This window comes from Leucoraja erinacea, chromosome 16 (assembly GCF_028641065.1).
Source record: "Leucoraja erinacea ecotype New England chromosome 16, Leri_hhj_1, whole genome shotgun sequence".
Lineage (NCBI taxonomy): Eukaryota > Metazoa > Chordata > Chondrichthyes > Rajiformes > Rajidae > Leucoraja > Leucoraja erinaceus.
Window position 1 is genome coordinate 6,402,079 of NC_073392.1, and position 26,734 is coordinate 6,428,812.

Sequence of the window (26,734 nt, forward strand, 5' to 3'; positions counted from 1 at the left end):
CCCGGGATTGACCCCGAGTATGGGTGCTCTCTGTACAGAATTTGTACGTTTCTCCAGGTGCTCCAGTTTCCTCCCAAACTCCAAAGACGTACAGGTTGGTGAGTTAATTGGGTTTGGTAAATTCAGCCCAGTGTGTAGGATAGTGCTGGTGTACGGGATCGCTGGTCGGCGCGGACCTAGGTGGGCCGACGGGCCTGTTTCCACGCTGCATCTCTAAACTAAACCCAGCAGAAAGGTACATGGAGAAAAATATTCTGAATAGCTTGTGGAGGGCGGCACTAAAGTCAGGAAGAGACACACGGTGCTGGAGTAACTCAGAGCCGGGAGCATCTCTGGGGAACATTAATAGGTGACGTTTCAGGTAGGGACCCTCCTTCAGGCGTTACCTATCCATGCTCTCCAGAGATGCTGTCCGACTTGCTGAGTTACTCCAGCATTTTTTGTCTGTCTGCAGTTCCCTGCGTCTCCTCTCGTCAAGACGTCTGGTTCATTTAAAACAACAATGCACAAGAGAATAATAATTTAAGAAAAGAACAACTGATTGAAACAAAAGAAAAAAACAGTAGGAAGCTCTTCACAACATTCTACCCTATCTGATTCCATGTAGATTAGTTTAGAGATACAGCGCGGAAACAGGCCCTTCAGCCCTCCGGGTCTGCTAGCACTATCCTACACAAACTAGGGCCAATTTACAGTTATACCAAGCCAATTAACCTACAAACCTGTACGCCTTTGGAGTGTGGGAAGAAACCGAAGATCTAGGAGAAACCCCACGCAGGTCATGGTAAGAATGTACAAACTCCGTACAGACAGCACCCGTAGTCAGGGTCGAACCTGGGTCTCTGGCGCTGTGAGGCAGCAACTCCACAGCAGGCAGTGAAGAAAGCTAATGGAATGTTGGCCTTCATAACAAGAGGATTTCAGTATAGGAGTAAAGAGGTTCTTCTGCAGTTGTATAGGGCTCTGGTAAGACCACATCTGGAGTATTGTGTACAGTTTTGGTCTCCTAATTTGAGGAAGGACTTCCTTGTGATTGAGACAGTGCAGCGTAGGTTCACGGAATTGGTCCCTGGGATGGCGGGACTGTCATATGAGGAAAGATTGAAAGGAATAGGCTTGTATTCACTGGAGTTTCGAAGGATGAGGGGGAATCTTGTAGAAACATATAAAATTATAAAAGGACTGGACAAGTTAGATGCAGGAAAAATGTTCCCAATGTTGGGCGAGTCCAGAACCAGGGGCCACAGTCTTAGAATAAAGGGGAGGTCATTTATGACTGAGGTGAGAAAAAACCTTTTCACCCAGAGAGTTGTGAATTTGTAGAATTCTCTGCCACAGAGGGCAGTGGAGGCTAAATCACTGGATGGATTTAAGAGAGAGTTAGATAGAGCTCTCAGGGCTAGTGGAGTCAAGGGATATGGGGAGAAGGCAGGCACGGGTTATTGATTTTGGACGATCAGTCATGATCACAATGAATGGTGTTGCTGGCTCAAAGGGCCGAATGGCCTCCTCCTGCTCCTTTTTCTATGTTTCCATGCCACCGTGGATCTATGGATGTAGATTGTGGAGATGAAGGTTGATTTTTATATTTCTGTGTCATCTTATCTACAGACATTCCATTTTCCTTTGATTTTCAAACAGTAAATAATATTTAGTAAACTACTACATACATTGTCAAAGACCTAGTGGATAGGCACAAGTTCACAGTTCCAGGTTTACGAGAGTTTTGTTTTAAAGTTGTACTTAAATCTTTTCAAGTGTCAGTTGCAATTGCCTCATTATAAGTACTTTACAGCACTTTGCCACTAATTCCTTCACTTGCCCAAATTACAGTTTCATTCCATAAGATCACATGGATGTCTTCACATAATCCCTTTACATTTAATTAGTTGACTTGCATGGAAGCAGCAGTAACTCGACCAGCCATACTTTAATCCAGGTTTACAATACTCGTGGAATATATGGGGGCTTTGTTCGAGAGTCTGGACTCGAATTACCGTCAAACCCACCATCTACAATGTCCTTAAATGAAGGTTAACATGAGACGAGTTTCACCGCGTTTAATTAATCGTAAATCGATCCACTGGAGAAGATTTCGAATGAAGGGAAGAACAAAGGAGGCCACCTTTTGAAATGGATTCAACAGGCAATTAAGGCAGGGACGGGCCTGTGGAATGCTTTGCCACAGAAGGCTGTAGAGGCCAAGTCAATGGGTATTTTTAAAGGTAGAGATAGATAGATTTGTGATTCGTACAGATGTCAGGAGTTATGGGGTTATGAAGGCTGGAGAATGGGGTTCGGAGGGAGAGCAACAGCCAGACACAAAAACAGTTTTTATCCACGAGTAGTTGCTCTACTCAACAGCCAAAAATCTGTAGCCTCCCTTTGATCTGGTATTTTGTTGGTTCACATGCTCGATCAATGGTGTTTATCATTAATGTTTTATTATTATTAATGTTTAGTGTTTTCCGAGACATTCGTAACTGTCACTGTATGTCATGTTGTTACTTGTGGGTGGAGCACCAAGGCAAATTCCTTGTATGTGAATACTTGGCCAATAAACGCACTTACTTACTTAGATCAGCCATGATTGAATGGCGGAGTAGACTTGATGCACCGATCCTGCTCCCATCTCTTATTACAAGCTGAAGTAGTGCTCAAATACAGATTGTTGTACAGGTCTTGATGATGACCTTAATGTTTTCAATTTTCTTGGGGTTAGAAGAAGCATTGATCCTCACAGCATGGATATCATTGAATGAGTCTGAAGAAGGGTCCCGACCCAAAACGTCACCCATCCTTTTACTCCAGAGATGCTGCCTGACCCGATGCGTTACTCCAGCACTTTGTGTCCAACTTTACCCAATAGTTCCCAACTCCACCACTCCATGGCCCCCATTTTGTCTCCCTCAGATAGACACAAAATGCTGGACTAACTCAGCAGGACCGGCGGCATCTCTGGAGAGAGGGAATGGGTGACGATTCGGGTCGAGTCTGAAGAAGGGTCTCAACCTGAAACGTCACCCATTCCTTCTCTCCAGAGATGCGACCTGTCCCGCTGAGTTACTCCAGCTTTTTGTGTCTGCCATTCAGATAATAATCTGCCTTCCTGTTCATGCCACCAAAGTGGATTACCTCACATTATACAGAATCTGCCATGTATGTGCCCACTCACCCAACCTATCCAAGTGACCCTGCAGCCTCATAGCATCCTCCTCGCAGCTCACACTGCCACCCAGCTTTGTGTCATCTACAAACTTGGAGATATCACATTTAATTCCCTCATCTAAATCGTTAATGTATATTGGAAATAACTGGGCACCGAGCCTTGCGGCACCCCACTAGTCACTGCCTGCCATTCTGAAAAGGACCCGTTCATTCCTACTCTTTGCTTCTTGTCTGCCAACCAGTTCTCTATCCATGTCAATACCCTACCCCTAATACCATGTGCTCTAATTTTGCACACTAATCTCTTGTGTGGGACCTTGTCAAAGGCTTTTTGAAAATAGACTTTCAAAAAAGATACACCACATCCACTGGCTCTCCCTTGTCCATTCTACTTGTTACATCCTCAAAAAATTCCAGAAGATTAGTCAAGCATGATTTCCCCTTCATAAATCCATGCTGACTTTGACTAATCCTGTCACTGCTTTCCAAATGTGCTGCTATAACATCTTTAATAATCGACTCCAGCATCTTCCCTACTACTGATGTAACGCTAACTGGTCTATAATTCCCCATTTTCACTCTCCCTCCTTTCTTAAAAAGTTGGCTACCCTCCAGTCCACAGGAACTGATCCAGAGTCGAGAGAACATTGGAAAATGATCACCAATGCATCCACAATTTCTAGGGCCACCTTCTTGAGTACTCTGGGATGTAGACCATCAGGCCCTGGCGATTTATCTGCCTTCAGTCCCAACGGTTTACCTAACACCATTTCCTGACTAATGTGGATCCCCTCAGCTCCCTCCCACTAGATCCTTGGTCCCCTAGTACTTCTGGGAGAGATTTTGTGTCTTCCTTAGTGAAGACTGAACCAAAGTACTCGTTTAACTGTCCTGCCATTTCCTTGTTTCCCATTACAAATATACCTGTCTCTGACTGTAAGGGACTTACATTTGTCTTCACTAATCTTTTCTTTGTTACATATCTAAAGAAGCTTTTACAGTCAGTTTTTATATTCCCCGCAAGCTTTCTTTCATGTTCTTTTTCCTCCATCTTAATTAACCCCTTTGTTGAGTTCTAAATTTTTCCCAGTCCTCTGGTTGGCTGCTTCCTCTGGCCAATTTATATGCCTCTTCCTTGATTTTAACACGATCCTTGATTTCCCTCGTTAGCCACGGTTGAGCCACCTTCACCAGTTTTATTTTTGGTCCACAAAGTCTTTAAATCTTTGCCATTGCATCTCCACCGTCAACCCTTAAAGTATAATTTGCCCGTCAATCCTAACCAATTCCTGTCTCATACCTTCAAAGTCTCCTTTCTTTAAGTTTAGACTCTAGTCTCTGAATTAACCGTGTCACTCTCCATCCTAATGCAGAATTCCACCATATTATGGTCACTGTTGCCCCAGGGACTTTGCACAACAAGATCGCTAACTAATCCTTCCTCATTGCACAATACCCAGTCTAGGATGGCCTGCCCTCTAGTCGGTTCCTCTACATATTGGTTTAAAAACCCATCCCGTATACATTCCAGGAAATCCTCCTCCTCAGCACTATCACCAATTTGGCCCAATCTATATGTAGATTAAAGTCACCCATGATAACTGCTGTACCTTTGCTACACGCATCTCTGCATCCCTGCTTGATGCTACCCCCAACCTCCCTACTGCTGTTGGGTGGTCAGTGTACAACTCCAAAAAGTGTTTCCTGCCCTTGGCTATTTCGTAGTTCTAGCCATATCGATTCTACAGCATCCAAGTTAATGTCGCTCTTTGCTATTGCATTAATCTCCTCTTTAACCAGCAATGCCACCCCACCTCCTCTTCCTTTCTGTCTATCCTTCCTGAATATTGAATACCCCTGCATGTTTAGCTCCCAGCCTTGGTCATCCTGGAGCCATGTCTCCGTAATTCCAACTATTATTGTATTCCTTAACTACTAACTGCGCATTCAATTCATCCACCTTATTTCAAATGCTCCTCACATACCCTTTCACATAAAGGGTGGTGAGTGTATGGAACAAGCTGCCAGATGAGGTAGTCGAGGCAGGGACTATCCCAACGTTTAAGAAACAGTTAGACAGGTACATGGATAAGACAGGTTTGGAGGGATATGGACCAAGCGCAGGCAGGTGGGACTAGTGTAGATGGGACTTGTTGGCCGTTGTGGGCAAGTTGGGCCGAAGGGCCTGTTTCCACGTTGTAAAGCTCTATCACTATAAACTTAAATCTCATTGCCTGGCGGGGATTCCCACTTGAAATCAGCTGGATCAGTCCAAATGATGTTTCCAGTGGCAGCATTTGCAGCAGAATTAATTTGCAAATTACCACTAATTTCGCCATTTTGCTCAGATGAAGGCAAATAGCTGCTGGGAAAAGTCTATAGCTGGGCACTCCAATCCACGTTAGGGAATGCAAGATTAAACCAAAGATAGATATAAAATCCTGGAGTAACTCAGCGGGACTGGCAGCATCTCTGGAGAGGAGGAATGGGTGATTTTCTTCGCTGAGTTACTCCAGCATCTTGTGTCTTATCTTTGGTGTAAACCAGCGTCTGCAGCTCCTTCCTACACGATGCAAGATTAAACGTGTCTTTGGTTTATGTTTCACAAGTTTCATAAGTCCATAAGTTGTAAGCGTGGAATTAGCCCATTTGGCCCATCAAGTCTACTCCGCCATTCAATCATGGCTGATCTATCTCTCCCTCCTAACCCCATTCTCCTGCCTTCTCCCCACAACCTCTGACACCCGTCCTAATCAAGAATCTATCTATCTCTGCCTTAAAAATATCCATTGGCTTGGCCACCACAGCCTTCTGTGGCAATGAATTCCACAGATTCACCACCCTCTGACTTAAGGAATTTCTCCTTATCTCCTTTCTAAAGGTACATCTGTTTATTCTGAGGCTGTGCACTCTGGTCCTAGACTCTCCCATTAGTGGGAGACTAGTCCTACTCTGAAGACATTTTTCAGGCAGACCATTTGTAAAAGGGGGAAAATACAGCCATCAGTATCTCTTTTAACAAGTCTGAAAGAAAACATCCAGAATACAACACTACGAACATTTTTTAAGAAGGAACTGCAGATGCCGGTTTAAACCGAAGATAGATACAAATTGCTGGAGTAACTCAGCATGTCAGGCGGCATCAATGGAGAGAAGGAATGGGTGACGTTTCGGGTCGAGACACTTCTTCATATTGTAGAATCAGGGGAGAGGGAGACAGAGATATGGAAGGGTAAGGTGTGAAAATGAGACATCAAAGGGGATGTAGATCAAGGAAAATGTAGGATGGAACTCTAGATGGTGGTTGAAGTCAAAGATAGACACAAAAAAGATGAGGTGTGAAAAGGACAGATCAAAGCAGACGATACTCAAAGAAATGTAGAATGAGGCATTGTTAGCTGAGGGGAAGGTGATAATGAGGCATACACTCAGTAAAATGTAAACCCCCCCCATAGCCAATATTTTGTACTGCTGTAACATTACACTGTGAAATATTGCACATTCTGACGTGGCGACGTTTTCTTGCCGTTGTCATTTGTCATTATTATTTATCAGATACGTTGGAGCTCTGCTCGGGCAGTATGCCTGAAATTTTGTTGTATGTATTTACAATGACATTAAAGTGGATTATTATTATTATTATTATTAGGGCAGTGAAACTAGTCGTAGAACTAGGATGGGGAATAGATGGAGAGGGAGGGAAAGCAAAGGTTACTTGAAGTTGGCAACGAACATAGTGCTTGTGTACGATTAAATCTCTTATTTTCTCTCTTAATGGATAGATCGCCATTGCTGAGGGTGAACATTGATAGCTGATCAAGGTACTTTCCATGAGCTTACCAAGGTAGTTGTCGTCTTCTGGTTTCCTTGAATAACTATGCTGCCGCACATCAATGTTTGTAGCACCAACTGGTATTCGTACGACCACGTTATATCCTGGGAAATAACAACATTTATTCTCATTACACACCTCATATACGGTGCAAGAATACATGTTACCGAAATGTACATAGAAACATAGAAACATAGAAATTAGGTGCAGGAGTAGGCCATTCGGCCCTTCGAACCTGCACCGCCATTCAATATGATCATGGCTGATCATCCAACTCAGTATCCCGTACCTGCCTTCTCTCCATACCCCCTGATCCCCTTAGCCACAAGGGCCACATCTAACTCCCTCTTAAATATAGCCAATGAACTGGCCTCAACTACCCTCTGTGGCAGAGAGTTCCAGAGATTCACCACTCTCTGTGTGAAAAAAGTTCTTCTCATCTCAGTTTTAAAGGATTTCCCCCTTATCCTTAAGCTGTGACCCCTTGTCCCGGACTTCCCTAACATCGGGAACAATCTTCCTGTATCTAGCCTGTCCAACCCCTTAAGAATTTTGTAAGTTTCTATAAGATCCCCTCTCAATCTCCTAAATTCTAGAGAGTATAAACCAAGTCTATCCAGTCTTTCTTCATAAGACAGTCCTGACATCCCAGGAATCAGTCTGGCGAACCGTCTCTGCACTCCCTCTATGGCAATAATGTCCTTCCTCAGATTTGGAATTACATATTACATCGATGCCTGAAAATCGGTAGTTTTCCATAATGTGTAGGAAGGAACTGCAGGTGCTGGTTTAAACCGAAGATGCTGGAGTAACTCAGCAGGACAGGCAACATTGCTGGAGAAAAGGAATAGGTAACCTTTCTTCAGATGGGGCTCTTCTGCTGAAGAAGGGTCTTGACCCAAAACATCGCCTATTCCTTTTCTCCAGAGATGCCGCCTGACGTGCTGAGATACTCCAGCATTTTGTGTCTATCTTCGGTTTAAACCAGCATCTCTTTCCTCCCACAGTGCAATTATCTGCGATCTACGATAATAGAATGCTTACCGTAATGGACGGTACTAAAGGTGCCTGCCAATGTTTTGCACGAGGAGTTGTCCCCGCCACAAACGCCACACTTATCTCTCCGTGCCTTCGAATTCAATACGTGGTCGCATCCAGCTTGCTGTGGGGGAAAAAATACATTGCAAGTGACTATTGTTGCGAGTCTTCAAATTAACTAATCCTCCAGCTCTATAAACGTAGATGAATCTGCAAGTGAGTTGATTACTTGTAGGAAACATGTTCCCCGACGTTGGGGGAGTCCAGAACCAGGGGGGTCACAGTTTAAGAATAAGGGGTAGGCCATTTCGGACTGAGATGAGGATTCACTTTTTCACCCAGAGTCAAGTCAAGAGAGTTTATTGTCATGTGTCCCAACTAGGACAATGAAACTCTTGCATTGCTGCAGCACAACAGAATATAGTAGGCATAAATAGATCAGATCAGTGTGTCCATATACCATAGAATATATATATATATACACACACACACATAAATAAACAGATAAAGTGCAATAGGCTGTTATAGTTCAGAGTTTGTTTGAAGTTGTGTTTAATAGTCTGATGGCTGTGGGGAAGAGGCTGTTCCTGAACCTGGATGTTGCAGATTTCAGGCTCCTGTACCTTCTACCTGATGGCAGCGGAGAGATGAGTGTGTGAATCTGTGGAATTCTCTGCCACAGAGGGCAGTGGAGGCACGGGGTACTGATTTTGGCCGGTCGGTCGTGATCATATTGAAGGCAGGAAACATGTTCTCGATGCTGGGAGAGTCCAGAACCAGGGGCCACAGTTTAAGAATAAGGAGTAAGCCATTTAGAACGGAGACGAGGAAACACTTTTTCTCACAGAGAGTGGTGAGTCTGTGGAATTCTCTGCCCCAGAGGGCAGTGGAGACGGGTTCTCTGGATACTTTCAAGAGAGAGCTAGATAGGGCTCTTAAAGATAGCGGAGTCAGGGGATATGGGGAGAAGGCAGGAGCGGGGTACTGATTGGGGATGATCAGCCATGATCACATTGAATGGCGGTGCTGGCTCGAAGAACCTATTTTCTTTGTTTCCATTTACCCGGCAGAGTCCTTGCACGCACACATCGTTGGTGTCTGGCCCGCAGAGAGTGCCGTCTATAACTCTGTCCCTGAGTTGGTAGTAGACTGTCGTACCAGCCACCCTGCAGAACAACTTACAGCGATCCTTCATCAGAACTGTAACGGAAACAGGAGACAAGGCATTAATGACATCCTTCGCTTTTTATTAATCTAAATGTAAAATACAATTGTACTTTCTTAGTTTTAGTTTGATCTAAGGAGATGCAGCGTGGACACATGCCCTTCGACCTACCCAGCTATCACCCGTACACGGGTTCTATCCCACACACACACACTAGGGACAACTTACAATTTTTGCCAAAGCCAATTAACCTACAAACCTGTACGTCTTTGGAGAGTGGGAGGAGGCCAGAGCACCCAGAGAAAACCCATGTGGTCAGAGGGAGAACATGCAAACTCCACACAGACAGCACCCAAGGTCAAGATTGAACCGGGGTTTCTGGCGCTGTAAGGCAGCAATTCCATCGCTGCGCCCTTGATTTATCCTCCGTTAATCTTTATTCTTGGCAACATCGAGGAGAAATCAACAAATGCAAACGTATATGCTAATTACTGGCTGATTCAAAATTTAATTCTCTAAAGTTTAGTTGAGTTTATTGTCACGTGCACCGAGGTACAGTGGAGAGCTTTAGTTGCGATCTGTGCAGTCAGCGGAAAGACAATGCATGATTACAATCGAGCCATTTACAGTGGACAGATACATGATAAAGGGAACAGGGTGAATAACGTTCATGGCAAGATAAAGCTGGTAAAGTCCGATCAAAGATAGTTCCAGGGTCTACGATGAGGTAGATAGTAGTACAGGTTTGTGGGTTAATTGGCTTTGGTAAATAACAATTTGTAAATTGTTCCTAGTGCATAGGATAGTGCTAGTGTACGGGGTGATCAGTACTCAGTGTGCACTTGGTGGGCCGAAGGGCCTGTAAATGGTTTGGTTTAGTTTAGAGATACAATGCACAAAGAGTCCCTTCAACCCACTGAGACCGCACTGACCAGCGATCCCCGCACATTAACACTACCCTACGCACACTGGGGACAATTTACACGTATACCAAGCCAATTAACCTACAGACCTGAACGTCTTTGGAGTGTGGGAGGAAACCGAAGATCTCGGGGAAAACCCACGCAGGTCACGGGGAGAACGTACAAACTCCGTAAAGACAGTGCCCGTATTTAGGATGGAAACAGGGTCTCTGGCGCTGTGAGGCAGCAACTCTACCACTACGACATCGTGCCGCCCATTGTCATTGGTAAAAAAATAGTAAATCCTCCCTGGTGTGTAGGATAGTGCTAGTGTGCGGGGTACTCACTGGTCGGTGCGGACTGGCTGGGCCGAAGGGCCTCTTCCCGTGCTGTATCTCTGAAGTCCAAAGTCTAAAGTCAATACTCACTTCCACTGTATTTGGGAACCCATCGGACATTTAGAGGTAGGCCGTTAATGTTGAAATGTTTGCCATCGAACTGTGTGCACTGCCCCCCTCTGAAGTCCTTCTCTTGCTTTGGACAATGTTCCGTGTTGCAAGATCGGAATTTCATCCTTCGGCCGACACAGTACTTCCCGCCGTTCCGCGGCCTAGGAACAGGAAATGATCGATCACCTTGTGCACACTTAAGGGCCAGTCCCACTTGGCGATTTTTTTTTTTTTTCGGCGACTGCCGGCGCCAATCAGGGTCGCCAAAAGATTTTGAACATTTCAAAATCCAGCGGCGGCAAAAAAAATGTCGCGACACTTGAAAAAAAAAATACGCGCGTCAATACGTCTTCACGGCAAAAAAATTTCGGTGACCTAATAGGTCAGCCAATGATGCCGGCAGTCGCCGAAAAAAAAAATAGCCAAGATGGACGAACCATTTATAGAATATCAACCGCAAAATTGAATTTGAGGTATAATAATAATAATAATAATCTTATTTATATAGCACATTTTTAGTCAACTTGCATTGACCCCAAAGTGCTTCACATAATTACATTACATTCACACACAGGCAAAGGTGGGTGAAGTGTCTTGCCCCAAGGACACAACGACAGTATGCACTCCAAGCGGGATTCGAACCGGCTACCTTCCGGTCGCCAGCCGAACACTTAGCCCATTGTGCCATCTGTCATCCCGTATTGAGCAGATGCTACGAGTTCATAACCTCCATCATAACCTCCAGTTTCATGTGGTTCCACAGCACACAGTACCAGAATGGGCAGCCATCTGCAATAATGGAGAAACAATCCCGGGGATGACTGGGTTAACGTATGAAGAGCGTTTGACGGCACTGGGCCGGTACCGACTGGAGTTTCCAAGGATGAGGAGTCCCCTCATTGAAATTTACCAAATAGTGAAAAACCTGGATAGAGTGGATGTGGAGAGGATGTTTCCACTCGTGGGAGAGTCTAGGATCAGAGAGCACAGCCTTAGAATAAAAGGACGTATCTTTAGAAAGGAGATGAGGAGGAATCTCTTCAATCACAGGACATAAGGTTATAAGTGATAGGTGGGGAATTAGGCCATTCGGCCCATCAAGTCTACTCCGCCATTCAATCATGGCTGATCCATCTCTCCCTCCTAACTCCTGCCTTCTCCCCATAACCTCTGACACCCATATTAATCAAGAATATATTCATCTCTGCCTTAAAAATATCCATTGACTTGGCCTCCACAGCCTTCTGTGGCAATGAATTCCACAAAAATTTATGTATGAATATAAAATAACAAATATAAAATGTTTGCATCATCGTGTTAAGTTATTCAATTCAATTTAGATATTTAAATAATAAAGAATAAAGACCAAAAGATATAGGAGTAGATTAAGGCCCATCAAGTCTACTCATGGCTTGTTTATTTCTCTCTGCCCCTGCCCTCTCCCCGTGACCTTTGACCCCCATACTAATGAAGAATCGGTCAATCTCCGCTTTATAAATGCCCAATGACTTGGCCTCCACTGTCATCTGCGGCAATTAATTCTACAGGTTCACCATTCGTGTATAGGGTTTCCGCTGACTGGAAATCCCGCAGCAAAAAGGCTTTTCGCTTTACCTCCCTACACGTGACCATATTAAAATGAAGCAATCACTGGCTAAAGAAATTCCTCCTCCTCTCCATTCTAAAGTTACGACCTTTTATTCTGAGGCTGCGCTCTCTGGTCCTAGACTCTCCCACGACTGGAAACATCCTCTCCATATCCACTTTGTCGAGACCTTCCTAGAAACCCACGTCACCAAATCAACAATCCATTTGTCTTTCAGAATCTGGTAAGGAATTAATTGTGTAGGAAGGAACGGCAGATGCTGGTTTAAACCGAGGATAGACGCAAAAAGCTGGAGTAACTCGGTGGGTCAGGCAGCATCTACAGAGAAAAGGAATAGGTGATGTTTCGGGTTGAGACCCTTCTGCGAGTTAGAGGAAAGGGAAACCAGAGATACAGAAGATGCATCGAACAACTGAATGATGGAGGGTGGTGAATCTGTGGAAATCATTGCCACAGAAGGCTGTGGATGCCAATTCAGTGGCTATTTGTAAGGCATTGATAGATAGATTATTGATTAGTACAGGTATCAGGGGTTGTGGGGAGAAGGCAGGAGAATGGGGTTAGGAGGGAGAGATAGATCAGCCATGATTAAATGGCGGTGCAGACTTGATGGGCCGAATGGCCTAATTCTGCTCCTATCACTTATGAAAGATATACAAAAAGCAATGACGATCAAGGACATAGAGAAGGTAGACACATAAAGCTGGAGTAACTCAGCGAGTGAGGCAGCATCTCTGGAGAGAAGGAATGGGTGACGTTTCGGGTCGAGACCCTTCTTTAGACTGATCAGAAATATAGATGTTTCACAGTATGATCAGAAGTGCTCACTCTGGCTTGTTGCATTCTCGAACTGCATTTTTGATGCCACCTCCACAGGTTCTGGAACAGGAACCAAATGGACTCCAAGGTCCCCACGAGCCGTCTACTGCAGCAACCTCCATGGGATCCTTGGCAATGCACACGCCATGCTTGCAGTGCTACGGGCACAACAATTAGAGAGAAATTAGTCCTCCGTTTGAAAGCTGCAAGTCCAATACACACATTGTTCCATTTCGATGACAAAAGAAATCACGCAAAATGTGAATATTAGCGAGGCACAGTGGCGCAGCGGTAGAGTTGCTGCCTCACAGCGCCGGAGACACGAATTCCATCCTGACTGCGGGTGCTTGTCTGCACGGAGTTTGTATGTTCTCCCCGTGACCTGCGTGGGTTTTCACCCCCCCGACAGAAAGCACAATGATCAAATGAACATTGCGAGGAATTTTGGGCACCATATCTGCGGAAGGACCCAGGGGAGGTTTACAAGAATGATCTCAGGAACGAGTAGGTTAACTAACCCATGATGAGCGTTTGCCGGCACTGGGCTTGTGCTCGCTGGAGTTTAGAAGGATGAGGGGTCACCTCATTGAAACTTACAGAATAGTGAAAGGCTTGGATAGAGTGGATGTGGATTTCCACTAGTACGAGAGTCTAGGACTAGAGGTCATAGCCTCAGAATTAAAGGACGCACTTTTAGGAAGGAGATGAGGTTAGACAATTATTTTGTCAGAGGGTGGTGAATCTGTGGAATTCTTTGCCACAGATGGCTGTGGAGGCCAAGTCAATGGATATTCTTAAGGCAGCGATAGCTAGATTCCTGATTAGTATGGGTGTATGTTTATGGGGAGAAGGCTGGGGAATGAGGTTAGGAGGGAGGGATAGATCAGCCATGATTGAATGGTGGCGTAGGCTTGATGGGCCGAATGGCCTAATTCTGCTCCTGGACCTTATGGTTTTCAGTGGGATTTATGTATTTCAGACGACGCACTTATAGCAGGAGGAAACAAGAGTCAAGAGTGTTTTACTGTCATGTGTCCCAGATAGAACAGTGACATTCTTACTTGCTGCAGCACAACAGAATGTGTAAACATAATAAATAATATAACAAAAACTCCGAAAAAAAAGACCAAACAATAAGATTATAAAGGGTTTGGACACGCTAGAGGCAGGAAACATGTTCCCGATGTTGGGGGAGACCAGAACCAGGGGCCACAGTTTAAGAATAAGGGGCAAGCCATTTAGAACGGAGACGAGGAAACACTTTTTCTCACAGAGAGTGGTGAGTCTGTGGAATTCTCTGTCTCAGAGGGCGGTGGAGGCCGGTCCTCTAGATGCTTTCAAGAAAGAGCTAGGTAGGGGTCTTAAAGATAGCGGAGTCGGGGCATATGGGGAGAAGGCAGGAACGGTGCACTGATTGGGGATGAACAGCCATGATCACATTGAATGGTGGTGCTGGCTCGAAGGACCAAATGGCCTCCTCCTGCACCTATTGTCTATTGTCTAATAACAGTGCAATAATAATAATAGTCTATTGTAGTTCAGAGTTTATGAAGTTATAGTGTTTAATAGCCTGATGGCTGTAGGGAAGAAGCTGTTCCTAAACCACTTCTCCCCCACATCGGTTTCAAAAGTTATCTGTCTCCGCTTCTCCGACAGCATGCCCGATGATCAAATGAACAGTTTTGAAAGGATGCTGTTCTGTGTTAATGTGGACATATTTAAATCCTCAAGTGACATTCTCCCTTTGATTTCCCTAATTACCCACGCTAAGATTCACTGTGAAACGCCATCTCTGTGAAACAAACAAGATTAAGAAAAAACCCCATCCAAATGAAAAATCACCAAGAAACAAAAATACGCCTGGTAAACAAAACAGATTCAAATTAGCAAGAGCAACGGGATCAAAGACACAAAGACTGTGATATATATGAAAGAAAGACCAACTTAGTTTCCATTTAGTTTTTGCTGGTCACTTGCAGTAGCAGCAATAAGCAAAGATCCTATAGCAAGCAAGATAGACTACTCCTGCTAAATGCAAAGGGCTGACGTGTAGTACGCAATGGAGCGGAACGTGGGCCTTTTTTTCATCCATTTCAGTAACCCGACCTGACCCGACCCGCAGTGTAATCAACGTTGCGGGGGAACAGTTTGTGTTAATAAATTATAATTCTGAAAATGAGGAGAAGATTTTTAACAAAGAACTTTTATTTTTACGAGGATGTTTCCGTCTCTGCACTAGTTATTTTTGCTCTGCTATGGGATCTTTGGTGCGGAGACGGAAGCCGGTTACTGAAATGGGGCCGAAGATTACCCATGAATCTGCCCATGACCGTACTACGTCTTTTTCGCCGAGTGATCTATGTTGCTCCGCTATAGGATCTTTGGTCTAAAGAAGGGTCTCGACCTGAAACGTCACCCATTCCTTTCTCTCCAGAGATGCTGCCTGTCCCGCTGAGTTACTCCAACATTTTGTGTTCATGATTTCTTGTCAATTGTCTTCTTCAGCTTTGAAAGAGTTGTTAAAGATGCTTTGCAAATCCATCTGAATGCTCACAAAACAAACCCCTAGCCATGCACTCTCAGAGTTAAACACATTAATAAACCAGCAAAATCTGCTCCTTCCACAACCAAATCCAGGGACAGTTTATTCCTGTCTGAAGAAGGGTTTCAGCCCGAAACGTTGCCTATTTCCTTCGCTCCATAGATGCTGCTGCACCCGCTGAGTTTCTCCAGCTTTTTTGTGTAACCTTCGATTCTCCAGCAACTGCAGTTCCTTCTTAAACACAGTTTATTCCCAGCTGTTATCAGGCAACGGAATCATCCTACCACAACCAGAGAGCAATGCTGAACCACTATCAACCTCACTGGTGACCCTACTGACTTGATTGGACTTTACTGACTTTACCTTGCACTAAAAGTTATTCCCTTATCATGTATCTGTCCACTGCGAATGGTTCGATTGTAATCATGTGTTGTCTTTCCGCTGACTAGTTAGCACGCAACAAAAGCTTCTCGCTGTACCTCGGTACACGTGACAATAAACTGAAACTGATCTGAATCATATCTGGATGATACGGTAATTCTGGAAAAAAAATCCCCCAAATGTAACACATCTGGAGAGATAAATGTATAATCTCAGAACCAAATCAAAGAGAAAATGATGAGAAGTCTGTTCACACTACGAGCGATTAGGAGGCTATTCTTCGATCGCTGTTCAGCAAATTGCATGAATAATTCTTGCAAAATGGCTGTGTGTTTGGAATTTGAGGAAATTGAGACTCCTGATGCCTTGTGCTGGCACAATGGCCTTTCAGCGTTGCTGTCTGATTTGAGCTTGAGTGGACGCAAGAATCCCCCATGTTTTTTGTCTCGAAAAGGAATGAGAGGAATTTACTAAATTCTCCACCCACTGCTAATTGGTCTGTTTTTATCTGATTGTTCACCTGATCTGTCTGTCAGGAGATTAAATGGCTCCAGGTGAGTTGGGAGTGTCTACCTGTGCAAAGTATCGGGAATCTCACCCATCTCACCCATCTAGATGCTGTTGGATAGTCCTGGTGGCCTTTACCCAATCACGTTATACTTTCTTTTTATACTTGAGCCAGTTCAGTGAAGTCGTTAAATAGTTGCTCTCGGGCTCAAGCCCGTAATGGATCGGTACGACATCGACAAAGATACCCGGGTTCGATCCTGACTACGGGTGCTGTCTGTACGGAGTTTGCATGTTCTCCCTGTGACCCGCGGGGGTTTTCTCTCCCACACTCCAAAGATGTACGCGTTTGTAGGTTAATTGGCTTTTGTAAATTGTAAATTGTCCCTGGTGTGTGCAGGATAGTGCTACTGTACGGTAATCGCTGGCCGGCACGAACTGGATGGGCCGAAAGGCCTGTGTCCGCGCTGTATCTCTAAAGTCTAAAGGACCCCCACTGAGTTACTCCAGCACGCTCTCCGTCTTTTTGGTTGGAATTGTAAATTGTTCCTAACGTGCGTGGGATAGTAATTTGGGTAAGGGGATCGCTGGTCGGTGCGGACACGGTGAGCCGAAGGGGCGCGGAATCGCTGAACTAAAAGACTCGATGACAGATTCCACAACATTGGCCTAAGTGGAGATTAAAATATCATATCAGTCCACTAGAGGGCGCTCTTCTCTCGTGGGAGTTCCGACAAATTATTAAAATATCGTACAAAATGTTTTTTGAGCTCCGACCAGATCTGCTAATATTTGTCCTGGGAGCGTACAGCGCTGGCGTGGGATGCCAGGAGTGAATCCACCCATTCCCCACCGTGTCATGCTTACAGGTTTGCAAACTAGTGTGCGGTCCTGATCTCCCACCGAGCTCATTGGAGAACTTTGAACTCTCTTTAAGAAAGAACTGCAGATGCTGGGAAAATCGAAGGTGGATAAAAATGCTGGAGAAACTCAGTGGGTGAGGCAGCATCTATGGAGCGAAGGAATGGGTGACGTTTCGGGTTGAAACGTCACCCATTCCTTCGCTCCATAGACGCTGCCTCACCCGCTGAGTTTCTCCAGCATTTTTGTCGACCTTTGAGCTATCTTTAATCAGACTGCAATGTTATATCTTTGCACTAAATGTTGTACACTTTTTTCTTCATCTGTGGACAGCTTGATGGGATTCACGTATAATCCTTTCTTGAGATCCGTTTATAGTCACGTGTACCGGGGGTACAATGAAAAGCTCTTGTTGCGTGCTGACCAGTCAGCGGAAAGACAACCCTTTGACCGGATCGCACGCAAAAAAAGATTTGTAAAGAGTGTCGGGGATTTACGGGGAGAAGGTAGGAGAATGGGGTCGAGAGGGAAATACACGATTGAATGGTGGAGTAGATTTGATGGGCTGAATGGCCCAATTCTGCTCCTAGAACCTATAAGCAAACCTTTTCACTGGATCTCAATAGACAATAGATGCAGGAGTTGGCCATTCGGCCCTTCAAGCCAGCACCGCCATTCAATGTGATCATGGCTGATCATCCACAATCAGTACCCCGTTCCTGCCTTCTCCTCATATCCCCCTCTTTAAGAACCAATAGACCCGGCACAAATGACAATAATAAAGGAATTTAAACAAAATAAACGAAACTAAACAAACAGGGATTTCTTTTTTGAGAAAAATCAATGCAAAAATCAAGGACTTTAGATAATAATGCACGTCAGGGTATAGTAATATTATAAATAATTAACAACAGGTGGCCCAGCCGCTGAGAGGACTCTCCCGACGCCGGGGCAACACCACCCGGTGAGAACGGCCAGGAACATCGGGCCTCTGTAGAGGCAGTAGCAGTGGCCTCAATAGGCCTGACTTTGGGTGAACTGGGGATGGGGACTGGACATTGTGCCTTCCCCCACAGTGGTAACCATTGTGGGGGGATGATTTTTTTGTGTGTAGGTGAACGTGTTAGTCTGTGTCCAAGATGGCTGTCGGAAGGGAGAGTGGACGCTGGCGCGCTTTAGCTGCCGCTGCTCTCTCTTCACATTGTGTTTTTGATTTTTTGTCTTTGGATTGAATTCTGTTTTTAATTTGTGTTTTGGTGATGTCTTTATTGTTTATTTTATTCCGATTATATGTTTTATTATTCTTGTTAATCTCTGTAAGGTGTCCTTGAGATTTTTGAAAGGCGCCCAAAAATAAAATTTATTATTATTATTATTATTATTATATAAGGACTTGTTTCAGTCCTAATTAATATTCAGAAGAATCATCATTTATAGAATTATGAGCCCCCACCAGGTTTAGTAAACCAGGGTAGACACAAAAAGCTGGAGTAACTCTACGGGACAGGCAGCATCGCTGGAGAGAAGGAATGGGTGACGTTTCGGGTCGAGGCCCTTCTTCAGACTGTAAACCAGTTTTAGTAAACCAGGTTGAGGTTTAGTAAATGAGGCTGAAGACTGAGCTGAATGCTGGTGGCCACTAGCATGACATCTAAAAACGTGCTACAATGTTTTGAGAAATTAAAAATATTAGAGCAAATGTTAAAAAACTTTATTCATATCAAAGTCAAAGTCAAAGTAGCCTTTATTGTCATTCAGACCTTGCAGTCTGAACAAAATCTCTTCTTTCTTCCTCAGACGCATGATCAGAAAGCAGATTCAAAAGTGTTACTTGACTTGAGATTTTGAGAGATGCAGCATGGAAACAGGCCCTACGGCCCACCGAGTCAGCGATGACTAGCGATCCCCGCACACTAACACCATCCGACACTATTTCACAACTTAGCCAAGCCAATTAACCTACCGAACCTGTACGTCTTTGAAGTGTGGGAGGAAACCAGAGCACCCGGAGAAAACCCACGTGGTCACAGGGAGAATGCAAAACCTCCGTATAGACAGCATCTGTGGTTGGGATGGAACCTGGGTCTCTGGTGCGGTAAGGCAGCAACTCTACCGTTGTGCCACAATGTCGCCCTATGATAAATGTTGTGGAATTGGTGAGTTACCACTACCCACCACGTTGTTGGGAAGGCCATTATACGAGGTGCCGGTGCAATGATGGACCAAGTTGTGCTTGGGAAAGTGGGAAAGCAAGCGCTGTTGCGGAGGGCGCTCAACAAGGACTGCTCTCACCCCAACCATGGACTGTTTAGGGCACAGGCGCTACAGGTCTCTCCGTTGCCGAACCAGCATGTGAGGAACAAATTGTGGCTGTCACTCTACTCAACAACGTCCTCGATGACCGTGAATGTTATTATTGATTGAAATCGTTTACTATGTCGCATGGATGCTAACTGCATTTCGGTCTCTGTACTGTACACTCATGACCCATCTGAATCTGAGTTTGGCCACAAATTGGTCAATATTGAATGTGTAAAATTTGTGGTGGTCCTCTCATGACCGTGAATGTAACCATGTTACAATTGATTGATTGAAAGATACAGCATGGAACCAGGTCCTTCAGCCCACCGACTCGCAAGTCAATAACATCTAGGAGCAGAATTAGGTCATTGAGTGCATCAAGTCTACTCCGCCATTCAATCTTGGCTGGCCTATCTTTCTCTCTCAACACCATTCTCCTGCCTTCTCCACATAACGAGAGTCCACACCGACCAGCAGTTCCATTGACAATGTCTGCAATGTGGTAAAGGTGAATCGGACAGTACCCAACATATGGGAGGACCATTCGGAAGCCAGATAACGGAGGGGAAGAAGCTGTTCCCGAATCTGTTGGTGCGCGCTTTTAAACTTCTGTGCCTTTTGGTTGACATGACCAGGGAGAAGAAGGAATGACTGAGTTGGGACAAGGCCTTAACATCATCTAAAGCGCAGGAAAAAAAAACATTATATATGTTCTTCTCCCATTCTAAGAGTTCATAAGCGTTAGAAGCAGAATTAGGCCATTCGGCCCATCAAGTCTACCCCACCATTCCATCATGGCTGATCTATCCCTCCCTCCTAACCCCATTCTCCTGCCTTCACCCCATGGCCCCCGACAGCTATATTGATCAAGAATCTATCTACCTCCACCTTAAAAATATCCATTGACTTGGCCTCCACAACCATCTGTGGCAATGAATTGCACAGATCCACCATATTCGAGCAGATCACACTTCTACACTTCTACAAATGATCACCCCCCTTTTTACTTAAACCATTTCAGACTGAGAAATCTGAAGAAGAGTCTCGACCCAAAACGTCACCTTTCCCCTTTCTCCTTTTTCCGGAGATGCTGCCTGACCCGCTGAGTTACTCCAGCACTGTGTCTCTGTGTCTATCTACAGATTGAGAGCGTCACTGCCTCTCCTTGGAATTTAATTAAGTGTAAACAATACCAAGGTGTTCCCTTCATGAATGACCTGAATTTAACCAGTCAATTCTTAAACAACCGGTATGCTGGTCACTTGTAATTCTCACTTGTCCTAATAGCACTGGTTTTAATTTTCTGTTGTTATTATTTATGTTTTACAGGCTCAGAGAACTATATTGTTAATGCCAAACATTCTTATGGTTTGGATGTGTGAATCTGGCTCGGAAGCAGTGAACTGTACATAATTAGTGTACAAGGATTTGTAAAACTCAGCAGTAAATCTCGCATACCAGTGGGCATGGTCATGTGATCCCCTGGGATGTAGTTCCTTACAACATTTCGGTTGCCTCAAAGTTTAGTATCGTTTAGTTTGGAGACACGCGGTGTGGAAACAGGCCCGTCGGCCCACCGTGTCCCCGCCGACCAGCGATCACCGCACACTCACAATATCCTACACACGCTCGGTACTATTTACAATCTTTACTGAAGCTAATTAAACTACAAACCGGTACGTCTTAGGAGTGTGGGAGGAAACCGGAGATCTCGGAGAAAACCCACGCGGTCACGGGGAGAACGGACAAACTCCGTACAGACAAGCTCCCGTAGTCGGGATCGAACCCGGGTCTCTGGCGCTGGGCAGGCAACAACTCTACCGCTGCGCCACTGTGCCACCCAACAGAATGAGTTGTTCCAAGTTATATTTAGGTTTCACTTATTCCAAAGCCGGTTATTTTTGTCTTTAACAGCTCAGGTTAAAGTTCCAAGGGGGAAAAAGACAATGCCCATTTGAAGTTGACAGTCCATCTGAGGATCCTTTTAATTTAGACACAAAAAGCTGGTGTAACTCAGTGGGACAGGCAGCATCTCCGGAGAGAAGGAATGGTGATGTTTCGGGTCGAGATCCTCCTTCAGACTGAGAATTGTAGAATGGATTATTGCTTAAGAAGGAACTGCAGATGCTGGAAAATCGAAGGTACACAAACAAGCTGGAGAAACTCAGCGGGTGCAGCAGCATCTATGGAGCAAAGGAAATAGGCAACGTATTGGGCCGAAACCCTTCTTCAGAATTGTAGAATGGATCATGGCTAGCTGACCATGAGGCATACAATTCATAAAATTTAATCAATTCAGGAAGACTGGGAATCTAGTCGGAGAACTCGGCTGGGGAGAGCGGGAAAGCAAGGGTTACTGGAAGTCAATATTAGTGAAAGCAAAAATCCTTTTGATTTGGCTGCTCAGGATGTTCCTATTCTCCTGCCTCTCCCCAGAGCTCTCTCTCCCTTGTGGCAGTGAGCAAACGTAATTGATTTTAACAATGGGAGGAAAGGAAGTGAAAGCGGAGAAACGAGAGCAGCATATGCAGACTGCAAGACATGGGTAGTTACATGGGCTAAGTTGAAAACGTTAAACGTGTGTTGTACTAATACAATAACGTTATCTACAGCTCCGTGAAGGTCACGAACTAAGAACTAAAAACAGAATTTCCACAAAATATACGAAGTCTTATATAAGCAAAACTCTTATTTCTTTTTTTTTCTTCAACAAAAATAAAAAGCCCCAAGTACTTAAAAAGCTTCAGAAGAATTTAGCACAAAGCAAACCTAAAATGAAGTTAAACAGGAAGTTTAACTTTGGAAGTGGTAATTATATACCAGGCAAGATAATGAATGGGAAAGTTCATCACAAACATGTCATTAGAAGCGCTTTAAGTCTGTTTCCTCTTTATGCTTCTATTAGTTGCTGGAGGAGGTACACACATTCGAAAGACAGCAACCAGCCCTGATCTTGTGAGATATACCAAATGCCGGCAGATGCTGATCACTCTCACATCTTTATCTTGCTTAAGCTCTTCTCCCGTTCTTTGCGCCATTAGCTTAGTTGCATATAACTGAAGACCTGCTTTAACGATGGAAACCTATGAAGCAATTAACATAATATCGAAGATAGACACAAAACGCTGGAGTAACTCACAGCGGGTCAAGCAGCATCTCTGGATGCCCAACCCAAGCGACTATCTGCGTGCTAGCTACAGAAGTAGATCTACGATCACATATCACAATCGCTCCACACTTTTAAATCCATCTCTACACTGTAAATGGCTCGATTGTAATCATGTATTGCCTTTCCGCTGACTGGTTAGCACGCAACAAAAGCTTTTCACTGTACCTCGGTACACGTGACAATAAAACTGAACTGAACTAGGTCTAAAGAAGGGTCTCGACCTGAAACGTCACCCATTCCTTCTATCCAGAGATGCTGCCTGACCCGCCGAGTTACTCCAGTATTTTGTGTCCATCTTCAGTGTGAACCAGCATCTGCAGTTCCTTCCAACACATACTATCTGGTTGCACATGAGTCGTAGAAAAATCATTCTTAAAATGCACACATCAATCTAGCTTTGCATTAAACTAATTTCCGATGTTTAAAAAAAAATGTTGAAGATATATTTTCTAAAAATATCAGGGCACTCACCTTTCCAGGCTCACATTCTGTGCCGTCCGCCCAGGGCATATGCTGCGTCCGACAGCCTCTCTGGACTCCTTCAGTACTTGTGCACCAAAGACGACGGCATTGTGTCTACAAAGCACAAAGAAAAAATCTCTGTCAAATCTGCTTACTCACTCTCTATTTCCGCAGGATAGATAGACAGGTACAGTGTCCTCCATAATGTATGGGACAAAGACCCATCATTTTATGGTCTGAGTGCAGGTAGATGGGACTAGCGGGGGAAAAAAAAAAAAAAAAAAAAAAATGGTTGGCACAGACTAGAAGGGCCAAGATGGCCTGTTTCCATGCTGTAATTGTTATATGGTTATTTATTTGCCTCTGTACTCCACAATTTGATATTTGTAATAGAAAATATCACATGTGGTTAATGTGCACATTGCCAGATTTTAATAAAGAAAATGTTTATACATTTTGGTTTCACCATATAGAAATTACAGCAGCGTTTATACATAGTCCCCCCATTTCAGGGCACCATAATGTTTGGGACACAGCAATATCATGTAAATGAAAGTAGTCATGTTTAGCATTTTGTTGCATATTCTTCGCATGCAATGACTGCTTGAAGTCTGTGATTCATGGACATCACCAGTTGCTGGGTGTCTTCTCTGGTGATGCTCTGCCAGGCCTGTATTGCAGCTATCTTTAGCTTATGCTTGTTTTGGGGGCTAGTCCCCTTCGGATTTCTCTTCAGCATATAAAAGGCACAATTTGGTTCAGATCGGGCGATTGACTTGGCCACTCAATAATTGACCATTTTTTAAATTTGTAAAACTCCTTTGTTGCTTTGGCAGTATGTTTGGGATCATTGTCTTGCTGTGGAATGAACTGCCAGCCAATGAATCTTGAGGCATTTGTTTGAACTTGAGCAGATAGGATGTGTCTCTACACTTCAGAATTCATTATGCTACTACCATCAGCAGTTGTATCATCAAGTGAGCCAGTACCTTCAGCAGCCATACATGCCCAGGCCATAACACCCCCACCACCGTGTTTCACAGACGAGGTGGTATGCTTTGGATCTTGGGCAGTTTCTTCTCTCATCCATACTTTGCTCTTGCCATCACTCTGAATAAGGCGACAGATAGCACAATGGGCTAAGAGTTCGGCTGGCAACCGGAAGGTAGCCGGTTCAAATCCCGCTTGGAGTGCATACTGTCGTTGTGTCCTTGGGCAAGACACTTCACCCACCTTTGCCTGTAATGGAATGTAATTACGGCGGCAGGCGCGGGCACACCGCGACGCCCTGTGTCTCCCTTTCAAGGGAGATGCTAAAAATGCATTTCGTTGTCTCTGTACTGTACACTGACAATGACAATAAATTGAATCATTTCATTAATCTTCGTCTCATCTGCCCACAAGATCTTTTTCCAGAAATGTGGTTGCTCTTTAAGTACTTCTTGGCAAACTGTAACCTGGCCATCCTATTTTTGCGGCTAACCAGTGGTTTGCATCTTGGAGTGTAGCCTCTGTATTTCTGTTCATGAAGTCTTTTACGGACAGTGGTCATTGACAAATCCACACCTGACTCCTGAAGAGTGTTTCTGATCTGTCGGACAGGTGTTTGGGGATTTTTCTTTATTTATAGAGAGAATTCTCCTGTCATCAGCTGTGGAGGTCTTCCTTGGCCTGCCAGTCCCTTTGTGATTAGTAAGCTCACCAGTGCTCTCTTTCTTCTTAATGATGTTCCAAACAGCTGATTTTGGTAACGCCTAAGGTTAGGCTGATGTCTCTAACAGTTTTATTCTTGTTTCTCAGTCTCATAATGGCTTCTTTGACTTTCATTGGCACAACTTTGGTCCTCGTGTTGATAAACAGCAAAGGTGATGGAAAGACTGGAGGAAAGACTAGGTGCGGAGAGCTCTCTTATACCTGCATTAAGGAGGCAATTAAAACACACCTGAGCAATTACAAACACCTGTGAAGCCATGTGTCCCAAACATTATGGTGCCCTGAAATGGGGGGACTATGTATAAACACAGGTGTAATTTCTACATGGTGAAACCAAAATGTATAAAAATGGCATTTAATAAAATCTGACAATGTGCACTTTCACCACATGTGATGTTTTTCTATTACAAATCTCAAATTGTGGAGTACAGAGGCAAATAAATAAATGATGGGTCTTTGTCCCAAACATTATGGAGGGCACTGTATGCAGGCAGGACAGGTTAGCAAGCCTGTAGCTAGATTATGTCTAGATGCAGATCTTGGACTCTAAATAACTATCATCTACAGTCAAGCAATGGAGGATATATTGCAAATAATATAAGTGACGCCAGTTATAGTTTGTTAGAGTCCAAGATCTGCATCCATACATAGTCCCTGTATTTAGCCACAGGGTTGCTGACCCGTCCTGCATGTGTACGGTTCTTCAGCAGTACCCCTCACAGGAGATGTTGCCACCGGCACAGCCTCCATCGGGAGTTTCTTAGCAGCCGACGACTCAACCAGCACAGGTTTTGCAGGGGATTTGTTGACGGGCTTTACAGGGGTCTTCACCATCGGCACCAGCCCCATTGGCAGTCCTTTTGCAGGTGCAGAAACAAAGTCCTGATCCCACTTCTGACACCAAGTGCAATGTGCTATTGACACAGAGTCATACTTTAATTAGAATACATACAGAGACCATCAAAATGAGTACTGTAGGCTCGGAGTTTGTAAGTTGAACTAATCAACATATCTGCCCGCATTCCACCGGGTGGTAGTGTGGAAACCTGACATGGATTATGGATCAGGTAAGCAGCAAAAACAGGCACGGATCAAATCAGCAATAATGTTTGATCTACACTGTAGATATTGTTAGTCCCAACTTCCATACTCAATACACTGACTGATGAAGGCCACTTTTTGACCACCCGATCCTTAAAGGTGAACAAAACCAAGAGAATCAGAGAGTCAATTAAACGGATGCCTGTTCACGATAACACTCCTGATAGACACTATTTTCGCTGTGATATAGAGCATTGATCAGTGTAGAAGATGGACACAAAATGCTGGAGTAACCCAGCGGGACAGGCAGCATCTCTGGAGAGAAGGAATGGGTGACGTTTCGGGTTGAGACCCTTCTGCAGACTCCCATTCGTCACCCATTCCTTCTCTCCAGAGATGCTGCCAGTCCCGCTGAGTTACTCCAGCACTTTGTGTCTATCTTCAGCATAAACCAGTGTCTACAGTTCCTTCCTACAGGCTAGCATTATACGGCACTGAGCCTGTACTCGCTGGAGTTTAGAGAATGAGGAAACGTGCTGAATATGAAAGGCTTGGATAGAGTGGATGTGGAGAGGATGTTTCCACTAGTGGGAGAGTCTCGGACTAGAGTTCATTGTGTCAGAATTAAAGGACAATCTTTGAAGAGGAATTTCTTTAGTCAGAGGGTGGTGAATCTGTGGAATTCTTTGCCACGGAAGGCTGTGGAGGCCAATGGATCATTTTAAGGCAGAGTTAGAGAGATTCCTGATTAGTATGGGTGTCAGGGGTTATGGGGAGA

General features: G+C 44.5%; 1 protein-coding gene across 1 annotated transcript in view; it reads right to left on the reverse strand.

The window, feature by feature from the left end:
- LOC129704497 (A disintegrin and metalloproteinase with thrombospondin motifs 9-like) overlaps positions 1 to 26,734 on the reverse strand; it is a 180,426-nt gene that overhangs the window by 95,468 nt on the left and 58,224 nt on the right. Inside the window, exons 11-16 of the mRNA XM_055647616.1 lie at positions 23,212 to 23,316; positions 12,989 to 13,137; positions 10,534 to 10,715; positions 9,102 to 9,238; positions 8,045 to 8,162; positions 7,009 to 7,104 (exon numbers count right to left, since the gene is read on the reverse strand). Coding sequence (XP_055503591.1) covers positions 7,009 to 7,104; positions 8,045 to 8,162; positions 9,102 to 9,238; positions 10,534 to 10,715; positions 12,989 to 13,137; positions 23,212 to 23,316 — 787 coding nt within the window. The remainder of the gene's footprint in view (positions 1 to 7,008; positions 7,105 to 8,044; positions 8,163 to 9,101; positions 9,239 to 10,533; positions 10,716 to 12,988; positions 13,138 to 23,211; positions 23,317 to 26,734) is intronic.